Genomic DNA, 16,419 nt, shown 5'->3' on the forward strand with positions numbered 1-16,419 from the left:
TATTTGAGTTACTGTTTCCTTCCCAACAGCTCAAAGTAGTCTGGCCATTCCCCTCTGACCTTTGGCATTCCCTACATCACCATCACAAGAAAGACAGGATATTTTCTCCTGTGTGGGAAAATCTCAGTCTGTGTCACATTCAAAGTCACTTAAATCACCTTTGTTACTTAACGATATGTTAAAAAAAGGAAAGGAAAAGCTGGAACACATGGAAATTGGTTGGTTAGTTTCACTGATGTCAGTATCATGCTATAAGTATAATGTTATTACTTTAAAAGGTGCTACTTATCATTGGTACAGCTACTATACCATGTGTCTGTAAAACACAATGGTGGCTCAAAGGAACGCTGTTATTTCTGTCTCTGTTCACCTCGACACACAAACAGCATGAAAAGGAAGAGCTGGGTTCTTGTAGGTTGGAAAATCACTGGTAGAAGTGCAACACTGCAGTCCATGTGAGATTTGCCAGTTGGATGCATAGAAGGCTATCAGCTGAGCCATCAGCTGATGTGGGCTGGCAGTGAGATCAGCTGATCTGCCAGGATAGCATCTGAGCTTGATTTGCTTGATTTGGTTTTCTCACACTAAACACTAAATAGGACAATGCTACTGCCGCTCTAATTTTCTGGCAATACCAGTATCCCACTGATTCTTCCAGTTTTGACATCAAATTTGAAGCTGGCTCATTAATGTTTGTTTGAATACTACACCTATGCCAAATAAAGTTGGATTTCCTTGCATCTCACTGTAGATTAAACTAGTCCTAGCCTAGCTTGACATTTCCATTCTTCATATCCTCTTTTTAAACTTTTTGTCTAAATGACTTTACTGCACAACAAGTGTCAGTTTGCCAGGATTTTCCACTGGAATGTTTCTGGTGTGATTCCCGTTCGCCCACGCTCTTAGACATGATTGCTGATACTCACGGATGCAAGAATGCCGGTCCTCATCCAAACGGAAACCCCGGCGGCAGTAACACTGGAAGGAACCGGCGCTGTTCTGGCATGTGTGATCGCAACCACCGTTAGCGGCCAGACACTCATCTACATCTAAACAACACAGACGCACCACAGAATCAAATGCGTCAGAAGGAAAAACTTACAGCGGCCACTGTTTTTCCTCACTAAAACAAAGGCAACATTGTGCGTGTCAAACCGAAACTTTCCTTTTAAATTCAGCAGGATTAAACATTGCGTCTCATGTAAATGTAAGTGCCGTCCACACTTGGACTGAAGGTAAAACATTACCATCGCAGCTACACCCGTCTGAGTTGAGTCTGTATCCTGCAGAGCAGTAGCATTCATAACCCCCGGGGTAGTTGGTGCAGTCCTGCTCACAACAGGAGATCTCCTCTCCACACTCGTCAACATCTGCCAAGCACAACAAGCAGCAAGACAAAAATTATGATCCAACTGTAGTGATATGCTTCCCTGCTCCATGAGGGAAAATTTATGAGGTAATTTAAACTGTGTGGGTTTAACAGCCAATTAAGGCTAAAATTACAAGCGAACGATGATAACAGTGAACTGAAATTTGCTCTTTTTCTTTGCAAACTCTGGCTTGTATGAGCAAAGACCTGTTTTCCAAAAATACTCTTCCACCTCCTGACCACAAGGACATTTTTCTTTTATTAGAGGACTAAAAAAAATATATTTTCGAGTTGTGTAAAGTGTCTCGCTTTCTCTTGTTTTCTAGTTTTATTGTATGTGAACTTCTACGCCGACTGCGCCGTCGTCTCCAGTAAATGCAAAAATGACTATTTACGCTTGTCTGCAATTACAGTTATCACACACCTTCTCCACATTTTCTCTGGTGCAGCAAGCTGACTGGATTAGTTTTAATTCAGTTTAATTCACAGCATTGCCACAAATCACAAAAAGGTCAATTCACAATGCAGTTATGTTGGCTGACGTCATTTAAAAATATGTCTCCAAAAAAAAGGAAACTAAAGCTAAACAACGACCTTCATGCAGTTTGTATATTTTCTAGGATTACTCCAGTAGACTTAAAGTTTAACATTACTGCTCAAAATACACAGGAAGATGAGTATTTGTTGGTTTAGGTCTCAACAGCTTAATAGATAAATGTTTAATAATAAATTAAATATATAAGTTTAATAAAACTGTTGGAATAACAAATTTAGGCCAAAACAAAAAACCCCAAACAAACAAACATTTTAGAAATCTGTCAAAATCATGTTTAAAATTAGGCATTTTAATAATTAAACTAAAACTAAAGGACTAACAAATCAGTTCAAGGATTGACATTTATGGATGCCCAAAAAGTCCACTTTTGAAAGCTGTGGCGTAATTGATATTTGCACTTTAATTTAATAACAACACAAAAAAATGTCTGCCAAAAACAAGAAGGACAGAACCCCTAAAACAGACGGCACAGAGACACAGACACTGAGCGACAAACAAAAATGAGTCACTGTGAAACTGTCAAAATCACCAAAGTGGAACTCCAAAGTTTTGTAGTTTCTTTGCTGCTTTGCAAATTCTGATAAGTTGGTAAAACAGGTGTTTGTTTGTTTTTAAATAAACCAGTTTCTAATAAAGGAATAAATTATAACATACACTAATAATTTCATATGCGCTCAATACATTATTGTTTATCTCCCTTAATTTAGTAAACAACTAAGTATTGTTAAGTATATGTGAGTCCATCGCGCTCTCTTACCAATGCAGGTTTTAAGGTCTTCATCTAGCGTGTAACCATGGTTACAGGTGCACACAGGTCCGCTGGTTGAATGTTGGCAGTGATGCGAACATCCACCGTTGCTGTTCTCACAGCTGTTCACAATTTCCATCTCAATTCCTTCAGTACACAATAAAGTAACCGACGTGTGTTAATAACATGACATGTTTCATAAACAGAAATTAAAGGTGCTGCAATCCACTCGTGTAACTATATGCAGGCATGAGGATTTAAACTGACTGTAACACTGCTTTCCATCAGATCCCAGCTCATAGGCAGCGTTGCAAACACAGACGTAAGAGCCCAGAGTGTTATGGCAGCCGTGAGCACAGTTGGCCTCTTCTGTCTCACACTCATCAATATCTGGAGGAAAATGCATTGAAAAAAACAGAGTGAATTATTCCATCTCCGTCAGCGCTTAAAGATTATTCCAGTTATTTTTGCACACTTTAAAGTCATTGTTGCCCAACACTGATGGTATCCAAATTCTGCTTCTTCTGCTCCTCATTTATTGGCTGTTGTTCTTTAAAGCTAATTATTTTCTTTTCTTTTAAACTTTTAGAGCTACATGATGTATGATGCTCGACCTTGAAAACGTCAGTTGATGGAGCAATTTTACCATCAGGGAACATTTTCCTTGCGAATGTATGAATATTTGTTAGCAAACTAGTTTCACTTGCCACTCAATTTACTAGTTTACTCACTACTGGTCAGTTTACCTTCACAAGTTTTCCCATCAGCAGCAAGGGTGTAGCCAACTTTACAGTCACAGTGGGCCTTGCCACCATCAGCTCGACACTCGTGCACACAGCCTCCGTTCTGATCGGCGCAGGGATCCTGTACTGTAACACAAAAAAGCTCACACTCATACACATAAACTCGCACGCTGACAGTAAAGTGAGGAAAGCTTCAAACACAGCAGAGGGGAAAACTGTAAAAACCGACTGTTTTGCATCTTAAAGCAGAGTATAGCAAGTGGAGGGGGTTTACATCCACCCAGCATCTCCAGCTCTTTGCTCTTCATAGCTGTATGTGTGTGTGTTTAACTTGTGGAAGCCTGTCCAGTTTGGATAAGAACCTTCCTGCAAAAATTAGAGGAAGCTGTTTGCAGCCAACAATTACAAAGTAAAAGCATCTAGAAGACAGCAATTTAAAATACATATATGCATAATTTTCCACCCTCTGAGAAGCGTATTTGACTTTACGGCCTCAGAGATCGGAGTGATTAAAACGAGCAAGGCCGTCAAAACACAATTTGAGAAACAAAAACAACAAAGACTGCTGTGACTCATTCCAATTAAATATCTTATCCCATGAAAGATAGTTAGTCATATTCCAGCTCAGACATCCTGTAAGATAATTATAATTGGCAGCAGATGCTGAGGCAATGTGTTTTTAATGTTACGATCAAACCTGCAGGATCACACCTTCATAATCATCCAAAGTGCTCAGTTTCATTGGCGTGCTTTCCTACATCATCCATCAAATTATTATTCCTCTAGGGCTTTTCTTTCTTTTGCAGTGTGTCATTTGAACGTGTGATTTTAGTGCTTCCTACAACAGAGTTCAGAAACATGGGCACTCACATTTACAATGCTTGCCATCCTCCGACAGCGCGTAGTTCGGTTTGCAGCGGCAGCGAAAATGAGCAACAGACTGCTGCACACAGTAGTGCTCGCATCCTCCGTTGCTAACGGCACATGAAAGGACCGCTAAAAAGGCAAGAGAAAAAAAGATGTGATACAATAAAAGGACAACACTGAAAAAAATCCAGCATCTTTCAGAAGCTAATCAATCCACCCTGATTTGTCATGTTAGTCTTTGTGACTGATGTTTCACACCAACAGAAATCTTAAATTTCTCAGAGCAGTCACACTCCTGACATTCCTACACTCAGAGAACACCTCGGAGAGCCGCTATGCTTTGAGCAATGAGAGATCTATCACAGCAGAAACGCCAAAAAACACAGAGGAACTTGAATGGCAGCGCGCCTGCGGTGGACAGCAAGCATATGGTGAAGAGGCAGAGAGCGGTGTGAGCTCAATGCGCTTCCTTGTCTGAGTCTCCTCTCCCTGTAGCAACAGATCAATCTGGATCTCCTCACAGAAAAAAAGCAAAAAAAACCAGGTTGAAGCCCAAACAGCCCGGTGTTCTCAAAAGGTTGTTTTTCATGCTCACAGACCAGAGTCAAGGCCCACCCATCCCAAGCACATGTCAAACCACAGAGTGCTTTCCAGCTCAAATATTATGCAGCTTCACGCTAAGTGTGTGGGATACGTCTAACCTCTGCTGGCTGATCAAGAGCTGGATGAGATGAGCACAGAGAGGGAGACTGACTTGTTGATTGCTATGTGTGGTCCTTTATCCTCCAGTATGTATGTTTTCATGCTGTTTGGCACATAGTTGAAACTGACATAATCGTTTACTCGCTTGTAATGGACAGTGAGATTTCAGCACCAAATGTATTTTTGAACATGGACACAATTCGCAGTTTTAACAGACGGATATGAAGCATCCCAGAAAAGCAGCATTTGCCTGGAGTCAGTCCACTTGTGAACTGTTGGCGTAATCAGTCATTTTTTTAATGCAACAGCTGTCACATAAGAGCCTCTCAGGGACAGATGTGCTCTATAAGAAAATTAAATAACTACTTTACGAAGCCAAAAAACACATAATGATTTTTCCTCTGAATGTCATCCAGGACACTCTGTGTGCATTCCTGACGTAGAAGCCAGCGGCACGCTTATATTTTTTTGTCTATTAGATGTTTTTTTCTTCTAAACCACAAATATCTGATATTAGAGGAAAAATGCACAGGTACTGAGTAAACAGTGCACAGGTCATATGACAGTCGCCACACAGGCGGCAGGAATCAAGCTCAGGTGAGCGTTCGGGAAAAAATGACCCATAATAGCATTCTAATTTATTGTAATCCCTGCATCACTCAGTTTTTTTAAGTACTTGAAGAATATATGGATTCAGGTCTTCTTTATTTTCTCTGACTTTGTCACATCTAAATAACTTTATTTCATTTTGCGATGCCACGAACATAAACATGAACTAGCTGCAAAGAGCAAAAAGTCCATTTAGAGGACCACTTCGATTTGATTTGTTCCATCACTTCGTCCTCAGCAGTCCAAGCTTGCAGGCTTTCATATTCCCTTTTCTTTCTGAGCACTGAGGCTGTGTAACACATATAAAGAAAGGAAGTCACTTTGGTTAACTGCTATTACAGTTTAATGCTAAATACTACTTGATGTCCGGAGGAGCTGAAGTAGATCCATATGGTCAATATCGGCAATGTTGGTTACACAGTAAAATGGTAGGATGCACTTATTAGTGGCCTTAAGCTATTTTATCCAGTCACGCAAAGCAAGAGCAACAAAATCATTAAAAACACTGAACTGATGCAGCAGAGACAGCAGAAGCTCTGCAGGACAAATTCAAACAACTTCTTTAAATAGAGCTCTTGTACACAGAAAAGCAGTGGGATGGAGCTACATCATGATACTCAGTTGTGAGAATCTGCTGCTTTTCTTTGTCCTATGTGATTATAGCCTGAATATCTTTTGGTGTTTGAGAAGTAACTGAGAAGTAAACCAGCACATTAGCCCTCTGCATCCCAGAGATACACAGAATTTAACTGTTTGTTGCCGTAGTTTGAGGTTGATGTTGCGTAGTTTGTGTGGTGGACAAACTCATCTCATTTTCAAACCAAAGCATGTAAAGGTTAACCTTACATTTTAATTTAACAGTACATTTTACTGTACTGTGCTTACAATGAAAATTGATTTTAAGTGGACATGAATAAATAAAGGCCCAAGAAGTTAAACAATAATAACAATGGATGCAACCATACTACAAGCTTTCTCCAGGATGGGATGTTGGGTCTGATTCTCTCACAGGAGAGCTTAAAAATGGCTTTTGTACAAGATATCCAGTTAAAGGAAAAACTTCATGAACCGACTAAATCTGGCTTCACCACCAAATGTTATTTGAACCGCACCACAATGGGGCTTTTTGTCAGAACCAAAGGGGTCGTCTGAAACATAACTAATGTGGTTTAGATGATTAAGTACCCATGTCAAAAACCATATGTGGCTAAACTTCAATGAAATAATGACCAAAAGAAAAAAATAACACTCAAAGACTCAAAGAAGCTTCCAGTAGCTCAGTTCCTCCAAACCACTGTCTCATTGTTTGTGTGAGTATTGAACTACATGAGGTTAGATTACAAAGTGCCTTTGGACGTCTTCATATTCTGTCTCTAATGGGATTAAATAAAGACCTTCCCCATCATCATTATCGTCATGTTACTGTGTTTAAACATTTATAAATGATGTTTTTAGACCTTTTTGCACTTTCATTGACATACATATTATGATTACAGCACATATATGGTGCTGTAACCCTACAATGCTATTTCTGTTATTCATCTGCAGCAAACCAGCAACAAAATCACTCACCGAGGCAGGTGCGGCCATCCACGTGAAGCCGGGAGCCCGGGTGACATTCGCAATAGTAGGAGCCCCTGGTGTTAATGCATCTGTGTTGGCAACCTCCATTGTGGACCTGGCATTCATCAATATCTGCATGGAAGGAGGGATACAAGTGAAATACTGAAGCGGGACAAAAGACAGAAATGAGTGCAATTTAAATAAATCTTCTCATTATGGGAGAAAACTAATGGTTACCAGACTAAAACCAGATGAGATGCCGAGCTGAGAGAGGAAGTTAATACGGGTTTTAGGGTAAAGATGTAACCCAGGAGGCGAGGATGAGGTGATGGATGAGAAGGAAAAGTATTTTACAAGTGTGTTGCAGCTCAAATAAAACAAATCCCACCATGTGGTAACAACTACCGCACATTTAGAACCAAATTGAAATTCCTGCGCTTCTTGTCAAAGCCCCTCAGGTGGAAAAACATATGGAAAGTTAAAGTGGAGGATGCAAAACATACACATTCCTCTCAGCCAAGCATGTGGATGGTAAGCAAACAAAAGAAGGCGGAAGCAGCGGTGAGAGAAACACGATCACTCACAGTGTGACCAGATTTCTAATGAAACAAACCACATTCTTAAACACTTCTTATTTTAGGAGTCACAGGCAAATAAATTGTTTGGTGTGTTTCACAGCAGACCCCCCTGTGAGTCCTGAATTATGAGGTCTGTTTGGGGTTCTGCTGGACGCTAAGTCAACCCCCAGGCTGGTGACAAGTCACCCTTTTGCTTTAATATTACTAGAATCATCACAGTGGAGTTACTGGAAAGGTTGTCGACTGCAACAAGTGATGTGACACATTAAGAAGGTGAGTGTGAATGTTTTTTGGCTGCCGGATGATGCCTGTAAAAATAGCCAACACATCATTAAATACTATTATTCAGCGCCAAGTTAAATGTCTGGTTGAGAAATGCATTGTTCCGAACAGTCCTGGCCTCAGGCGGCCATCCAGCAAGGAACTATTTCAAGAATTCACTGGAATTCCTTTGGAAAGAGTTTTCTGAAAGTTTCCCTAAACTAGCTGATTATTTTAATTTACTGAACGTAAATATTAGTTTAATTTCATTTATTTCACATAACTGACTGCCTCGTTTCACAGACCACACATCTGGTCTTCAAGAGACATTGTAAACAGTTAAATGTAAATAAAATCTAGAAATAACTAATCAACATTCATCATGGTGCAAACTCTCCGTCACATTAAAAATAGACACTTTCATTCTCTAGGTGAAAAGAAAAATGTGGACATTGATGCATAAATGCAGACGCCTCTATATATGGCTTTGCTTTGCATTGACTCCCACAGTTGTTAGATGTGCCAAATAGGGTAATTTACAAAGTTTAAAATGGCCTTTGATGTCAACATAAGCAAAATATATGCACAAACCCTTTGATGGACTGGGAAGCTGTTTAAGTTGCAACTTCTTTCATGGGAAATGTAAATGGGGCAAGAACTATGCATTGGGTGGATGGAAGAATAAAAATTAGATAATAGACTGAAAACGAGATGATGGATGAGGATTAATTATTCTTCAAGCGCACTTAAACTAAAAGAAGGATCTGAATATAAACTCATGTATACAGTGACACAATTATGGTCCTGCTGCATCATTAATTTTTAAGTTAAAATGCCAGACTTATGTCTGACTGGGATTAGTAGAGGATGGATGAATGGATGGATGAACGGCGGACGGGTGGATAACAAATTTGGCGAGATTTAGGACACAGTAGTACTTGGTTAGAGGAAAAGATGATGGTTTTGGGTTAAACAGACTGTTTATTTTAGCTCATCTGGTGAATTCAAGTTCAAAATTCACTCTGTGTTGTGTTTTGGTTCTCACGTACTCCTAAGGGATATCTGTAAATGCTAAACGCTTCAGTATGTTCCCCATTTACAACTACTGTGGGTTTATCAGAGCTTTTTCTTTCTTTCTTTCTTTCATTTCTTTTTTTTTTTTTACCAAAAACAGCTGGCTGTTGCGTCTGAAAACGAATATTGCGGGCCAAAAAAACAAAACAGCTGTAGCTAAAAGCTGACAGAACTACAGCTTTTAATAGACCTGAGGGGATGTGCTGAGCTGGGTTATGAATCTCTGCGATTGTATGAGCCAGTAAACCATTTCACAATAGACGTGCACAAAGTCTTTTAGTACAATATGTAAAAATATTGATCATGGCAGCTGAGATAGTACATTTTGTGGTCTGTGAAAAGAGTAAGTACGGATATCAATCTCTAAATCAAAATTTGGTCTCCATGTGCTCGTGTCACACTGTGTGGGATACAGGCAGTGTGGCACCCTCACAATCCAAATCTGAGCTTCACGCAAACACTGTATTCAAGTTTCCACAGTATAGACTCGTGACACATAAATCAGAACCCAAAGTCTGTCACCTGACGTTATAGCACACGATGGTGGAAAGCTGTGTTGTAAATTATGAAATCTCAGTGGTTATTATGATAACAAAAAAGGATAATAAAAAGAAGCATATGATTAGAATAAGGACATAAATGAATGATATGAGCATAAAGGGACTAAGATATTCATGCTTAATGGTTCTTATGAAAACCAGCCCAAGAAGCTGAATTATAGCAATATCCTTCAGCTGAACTTATCCACTCTCCGTAATATCCCGCAACATCCTCCGTTATAGTGCCCGGAGCTGAAAAATGGTTCTCAAGTTTGGTTTTTTTGCTCTCTGCTGCCCACTTTAGCTTCATTTTACTCAGAAAAGCTGGCAGAGCCCCTACTTTCATTTTTCCGTCCATGCTGCATGTCGTCCTCTGGTTTGGTTTTGCATGAAACGGGACCAACACTGTGGAACTCCTGTTCCTGTGCCGACTGCAGCACACAGGCAGCGGATCAACTCCAGCCTGCTTTCCACATCCAGAACATAATCCTCCTCGATCTCCAGCCAAAGCCTCAACAGCACTTGGCTTTTAAACAGGGTGTATTAATTCTCTGCCTGTAGCTACCTACAGCACGGTGTTGTCTTCAAGGAAAATTACTTAGGATCCATTTAGGATAGATGATATTTTTTTTTAATTTGGACATTAGAACAAATATTTTTGAACAGTCTTGACTCACCACCAAGAATTACATAAGGGACCATAGGGATTATCCCTCACCGCAATAGTCAATGAAGCTCATTTTTTCATGTGCTGATAAAAGTGAAGCATTTATCAGAGAGAAAAATTAGCTGAACGCTGCCAGACAGAGCAGACACATTATCAGTCAGATGGATTAACTCCTCCTGCTACTGTAAACTCCCTACATGTCCATTTAGCCCTCTGTAAAAAGAAATGTGCTTAAAGATTTAAAAGAGAAATGCAAATTGTTGAATTTTCTGTAATATGATACAAAACGTACATATTGTAAAATAACACAAAGGTGTGCAATTTAAATATCGGCGCTGCTAAATAAGTAACCTTCGCATTTCTTTAAAATTTTATTCCAAAATCAGCATTAGAGCTGCTGCCACTGCTTCATTTGCATTTTGGCTCAGAAATGATCACTTACCTGCAGCCAGGTAGCCAAAGTTGTAGCCACGGTATCCATGGTAACAGTGTGGCCTATAGCAAATCCTTCTATAGTGACTGTATGGATAGTTTGCAGCAGAAGTCAAAGACACCACTGCTACAATGACCACCAAAATAAAAATCCAGCTTCCTGGTGACAAAGCCATGGCTTAGGTTTAATAAATCAAAAACTATTTAAAACAAAAGGGGAAAAAAAGATTTTAGAAATGCCCAAAGATCTGTTGCAAAAGATCTACTGTCAACATTTTTGTTAAGGCTAATAAGTTTGTTTGTTGGCTGGCAATGGACGACCATGCTCCAGTAAAGACTGGTCTGAAATAACATGGTAAGTACTTCTTTTTCACTCTGTCTCCTGAATTTTCTTTCCCCCTCCCTCCATCTCCCTCTCTCTACTTCACCCTCCCAAACCTCGATGTCCATCACACCATAGATCCTCCTCTCCCTCCTTTTTCTCTTTCCCACTCTTTCCCACTTGTCCCCACATTTCACTATAAGGAGCACATCCAGTACTACATTAACTACATAGATAGATTTAGAAAAAAAAATCTGTATTTCACAAGCCAGGAGTGATTGATTTCTTTGCCTCATATTGCTCACTCAGCCACTGTGTTTTCACATTTCTTCAAAGTATATTGTGTGTGTAAAAAGGATTTATGAGCGCTCATAAGTCAGGTGTTGGAGAAGGAATGTGAATCGTCTAGAGGATGTGCTGACTAATATATTTTTCTTTTGATACTGACATGTATCAAAAAAGTCTGTCACCAAAGGAACGTCAAATTTGACGAGTGCCAGAAGTCAAATTCGGTATTTTCAATCCAAACATCTGAGAAAGGAATGCATCTCACGGGCTATTCAATAGCAGATCCATTGTGTTCTCTCTCATCTGATGCCAACACATACAAACACCGCAGCACGACCCCAACAGTGCTGTAAAGAAAAAGTGCAAAATCATCCTTATGATCAGAATCCCATCACCCATTGGAAGAGAAATGATACGAAGAGGCTTCTTTTATGACTTTTATAACTCCTCTTTTTAATAATTTATCCTTAAAGTCTTTGTGCAAGCATCTAAGAAGTTTGCAACATTGTACATTTATGCTAAACAAATATTAGAATCACTGGGACAATGAAGCCAGCCAGAAAAGAAAATAAGCCTGATTAAGTAAGGAGTCTGCATAATAAGCCCGAAGCCTGTGAAAACAACTCACCAGAGTAAAAAGGAAATATGGATCGAGTACCAGCAAAGAGAAACTTGGCAACACCAAGGTGTTTTCCTTTAAAAATCATCTTTACAGTAAGCGCTCTGTTCTCTGGGTTAGCGTGGGCATCTAGTACCTGCTGATTTTAGTTTGGGATTATTCTGGCGTGTGCTAAGTATTACTCTTCCAGTTTGTAATGGTCCGAGCTAAAAAGTTAATTTGACATGACGGCTAACGTGTTGACACTACGGCTCAACACTCAACATGACAACTGTTACTGTTGGCTCTCTCAGCACTGTTTGTGTCAGTCCTGCAGAGTCCTAACAAATAAATAAAAAGAAATTTGAGCATTTTGCTAACTGTTTAAAACGAGGTTCCCCAATGCACTAACGGGCTGGTTTATAATCCTACCAAGAGTGATTTATTCTTGAGGGCCATAGACTGTAAATAACAGATGGACATTGATACTCTGATGCCATCCACTGCTTCGAACTTTGCATTTTGGCAGTTACCATCTTCTTCTGTTAAAAAACAGACGTCATGAGTGGGTGTTGGATTTGCTGGAGAAAGAAATAATCCTGCATGTTTATATCTGGGTTATGAATCATACCCTGGTTTATTATCTATTTTTGTCTACTATAATTTATTAAATGATATCCTAGTATATTAAATGAGACTTGAGACTCGCCTCCTTTAGGCCATTAGAAAGAATAGAGCCTTAAGGCAAGTCTGTTCCTACCAACAAGTTATGTCTCTCTTTCATATACAGTGCATGTGAAAAGCTAACTGAATTGATTTGTCTCTCATCTGGACTCCTGCGCCTCTGCAGCCCTCTGAGCTTCGGGCTGTCATCGAAATGAAAAGCAGATCACTTTCCACAGACAGTGCGAGACACACAACTCTAGCTTTAACATCTAAAGCATCGAACATTGAAAGCTTCTAGCCTGTCAGTTACAGACAATTAGGGCATTAATGCTGAGGGTAGCTGTTTTTCTCCAGTACACACCAGTGGCAAAGACACACAGCTATGAAAAGCCAGCTGTGACAACGTTCACATCAGCTCTCCTAATAACCGTGACCTGGATCAGATCTCTCTCTGGTTCCTCCTGCAGCCGTAGCACCGAGCACTCCAGCGTCTCTCCTCTGGGCTTGGCTGGTACACACAGGATTCATTATTCTGATTAAAGCCCTTGCAGAGATTTCCTAACCAGAAACATCAAACTATCATGAAGTGAAAACAAATCTCATGGGAAAATATCAGTTTTGATGAAATACAGGGCAGAGATACTGGGCTTCATGATAGATAGCTACAGTTTCCTATTTAACAGACACTGAGTCATGAAGAGCAGATGTCAAGATAATTTTATTATCTATGATGTGCAATGTAAAAATAGCTGGTACTGTGGTTCACTCAAATTGACAATCAGATTGTTTTGGTATGAGGTGACATTTCCAAGTAGTATTAAACTAATAAATGGCAACGAATGTTCCCTTTACAAGGGATCATTTGTAATGTCAGAGTAACTCGTGCTTTTAGGCGTTATCTACACAGAGACAACTGCAAGTCAAAAAAGAAAAAAATAGCTTCACAGCTGATTATTTTGAGAATATTTGTATCAGAAAACCAACCATATGACAATCAGAACCTCAATGTTTCCATCATAAATAATCTCATTTTTTATTTTCATATTTTTCATAATGTTTGTTTATGAGATGAAGTGTTACTGACAGCACAGCTCTTTTCTGAACCCGATTCTTTTAGAAGTCTCTTCCTCCCCATCGTTGCCAACTTCTTGCTAATAGTGCCTTGAGGCAACTGTTGTTGTGATTTGCCGCTATAAAAATAAATAACTTCCAGGGTTAAAAAGCTTGCTCAAGGGCATCCCGATGGAAGAAGTTCACTACTTCTTCTATCCTCCTGCCTGGAGCTAAAACCACCAACCTTTAGGTCACAAGACCAATTGTAGCCCATACAGACATTAAAGGGAAAGTCTTTGTCACCTAACCCAGGTAACTTTGCAATAGTATCCTTCACTGTCATTGGTATTTAGTTCAATCAGCTGCCTTGACGTTTAACTTCAAACCATTTAACTTGCCCACTTTGGGCCACCAGCAGTCATTTCTCTTGCCTGATGTCCCTGAATGTAACTGACTTCTTGTGGCCTCTGGTCATTCCCTTACTCTCCAGACCCACAGAGGCCATCATATAACTGTTTTAAGAGACTGAATCTGTTAAGGGGCATCCACACATTGTTACATATCACTTTGTTGCTGACACTTGGATACTAGTGTACTTTTCAGGCTACAGTTGCCTAGGTAACCTTCATCATTTCCTGTGTGGATGCCCTGTAATTATGATAATTTATGTGCCATTAATGCACTTAAAATGTGTAAAATTCCCAGAGCGCTGTTTTGAAATTAAACACCACACTGACCTTGACATGTTTTTCCATCTTCGTTCAGTTTCTGTCCAGGAGGACACCTGCAGTAGAAACTTCCAATGGTGTTACAGCAGAGAGCTTCACAGCCTCCATTGGTCTCCTCACATTCATTCACATCTGACAGGGGAAAAATACGACAAAGCACTGATGAAATGTTTATTCCTCGCTTTTAATCTCCTTATTATTATTTACATGTGAACTAAAGTGAAACCTCTGAGAAAGAAGAACAAAGGATAGATCATGCTAAATGAAAAGGATGTACTGAAATAGTGTCTAAGATAAAACAGGGTTATGCTTCTTTGAGCATGAGAGACTCTCACTTCCTTTTCATGTTGTTCTATTGTGTTTTAAATGTCGTGCGCGAATAAACTTGGACGTGTCAAAAGTACTGAAGGGCCTGGAACTACAAGAAAATCGCTGTGGTAAACTCGGTGCCCTTTTTCCATCCTTCAGTTTGTTTCTTGGTACCAACTTGAAGGAAAATAGGGAAAAAAAGAAGAAAAAAAAGAAAAGAAAAGGTAGAATATATCCAGAAGAGAATCAAACTATAAACAGCGATTAATTAAGCGGAACAAATGGAAATATGAGGCAGTAACATGTTGCCCTCATTCACTCTTACCTGCAAACCTACTTCAACATGAACCAGAGCAAGGATTTGTCCTGTTCATGCAAAACATCCTGAACACTTCCACATAAGCTCACAGCTTTCCATTTCATTCCCAATCGTTAAACGTGCTGCCAAATCTGTCATCAACGACACAAGATAAAATCTTTCCCTGCAGTTCCCAAACTACCCATAATGTCCAGGGTCAGATACAGGCGCTGACAGTCCAGCATATCATAACTGAAGCAGCAGAGATTCCACATAATGAGGAGATGTTAAAATTGAGAATAAACGGAATAATGTGTAACAGATTATTCAGTTTACACCACAGTTTAAGGACACGGATGTGGATTCACTGCATTACTATTAAATTTAGTTCATATGGAACATTGTCAGCAGAGATCATGCTCGGAGCAAAGTTTTATACCTGATGACACTGGGTGTTTTACTTGCCATGCCAGCAGAAGGAATCTTGGACTGAAAACTGAAGACTATGGAAAAAATTAAGGGGGAACATTCACTTGGAAGTTGGCACCTTGTAAACTTTCTCCACGTTCATAAAAAGAGGAGAGTTACTGTACAGACCGACGACTACGAATGCAGAGAAAATTGCTTTATTAGAGCTTTTTTCCCCTTTACTAGCAAATCTTGCTCACGTCGCAGTGCCAGCGTCTCACCAGCTAATTATACCATTTCCCTCTCGGTTTACAACATCTGGAAATGTTCGGACTGAAAACAGCGAACTCTCTGTTGGCAGTGAGATGTCACCTTTAACATTAATACAATTTTATTACACAGTGAAACGTAATTTATAATCAGTTTATTACACCGATCCTTCTTTGAAGCAGTACAGCTAGAGACCTAATTTGTGATCCTTACCAATTTTTATATGGGACCTACATCACAAGAGCTTAAATTAATGGGTCTGGGTCCTGGGGTAAGAGAGAGTGCCCACCTTTTGCTACAGTTCATTTAGCCTGTAATATATGGACCGTGGAAAACGGCAGTCTCGATGCAGAAAAACAACCAGGCAACTTGACCTGAAGTCAAGGTCAGAACTGAGCACTGACGACCCCTCTCCATCCCCAGGCCACACACCTGTGGCAGCTTGAGCAGGGGTTTGAGCAGGGTCACTGTCACGCTCATCATTCTCTAAGTCTTTCTGCCCAATAAGAGAGCAGGAATGTGGAACTTCAATGGGTCAGGAAGAAAATACACAAAGCAGCAGTGGAATACTGAATGTCTCCCCTGGCTCAGTAACATACCATATAGTCCTTATTTCTCCATCAGGATGGCAGTTTTAATGAGCGAGACTTTGGATGGGCTGCACACAGAAATGGAGCTTTAATTACATTTTAGGTATATAAATATTAAACACTGTATATATTTTCCTTTTGCAATGGAGAGTATTTGAAAACACAGTAGATAAAAAAAAAA

General features: G+C 39.8%; 1 protein-coding gene across 3 annotated transcripts in view; it reads right to left on the reverse strand.

Annotated features, from left to right (window-relative positions):
• Positions 1–16,419, reverse strand: part of megf6b (multiple EGF-like-domains 6b) — a 56,628-nt gene that overhangs the window by 14,226 nt on the left and 25,983 nt on the right. For 2 of the 3 annotated variants that reach the window (XM_005943624.3, XM_005943623.3), the window contains exons 5-12: positions 14,373–14,495; positions 7,167–7,289; positions 4,287–4,412; positions 3,420–3,542; positions 2,941–3,063; positions 2,683–2,820; positions 1,248–1,370; positions 927–1,049 (exon numbers count right to left, since the gene is read on the reverse strand). In XM_005943624.3, coding sequence (XP_005943686.1) covers positions 927–1,049; positions 1,248–1,370; positions 2,683–2,820; positions 2,941–3,063; positions 3,420–3,542; positions 4,287–4,412; positions 7,167–7,289; positions 14,373–14,495 — 1,002 coding nt within the window. Of the gene's footprint in view, positions 1–926; positions 1,050–1,247; positions 1,371–2,682; positions 2,821–2,940; positions 3,064–3,419; positions 3,543–4,286; positions 4,413–7,166; positions 7,290–10,718; positions 11,094–14,372; positions 14,496–16,419 lie in introns of those variants that run through there. The other variant, XM_005943625.3, reaches the window with a different exon arrangement.

This window comes from Haplochromis burtoni, unplaced genomic scaffold (assembly GCF_018398535.1).
Source record: "Haplochromis burtoni strain Fernald_Lab_line unplaced genomic scaffold, NCSU_Asbu1 Contig_378, whole genome shotgun sequence".
Taxonomy (NCBI): Eukaryota; Metazoa; Chordata; class Actinopteri; order Cichliformes; family Cichlidae; genus Haplochromis; species Haplochromis burtoni.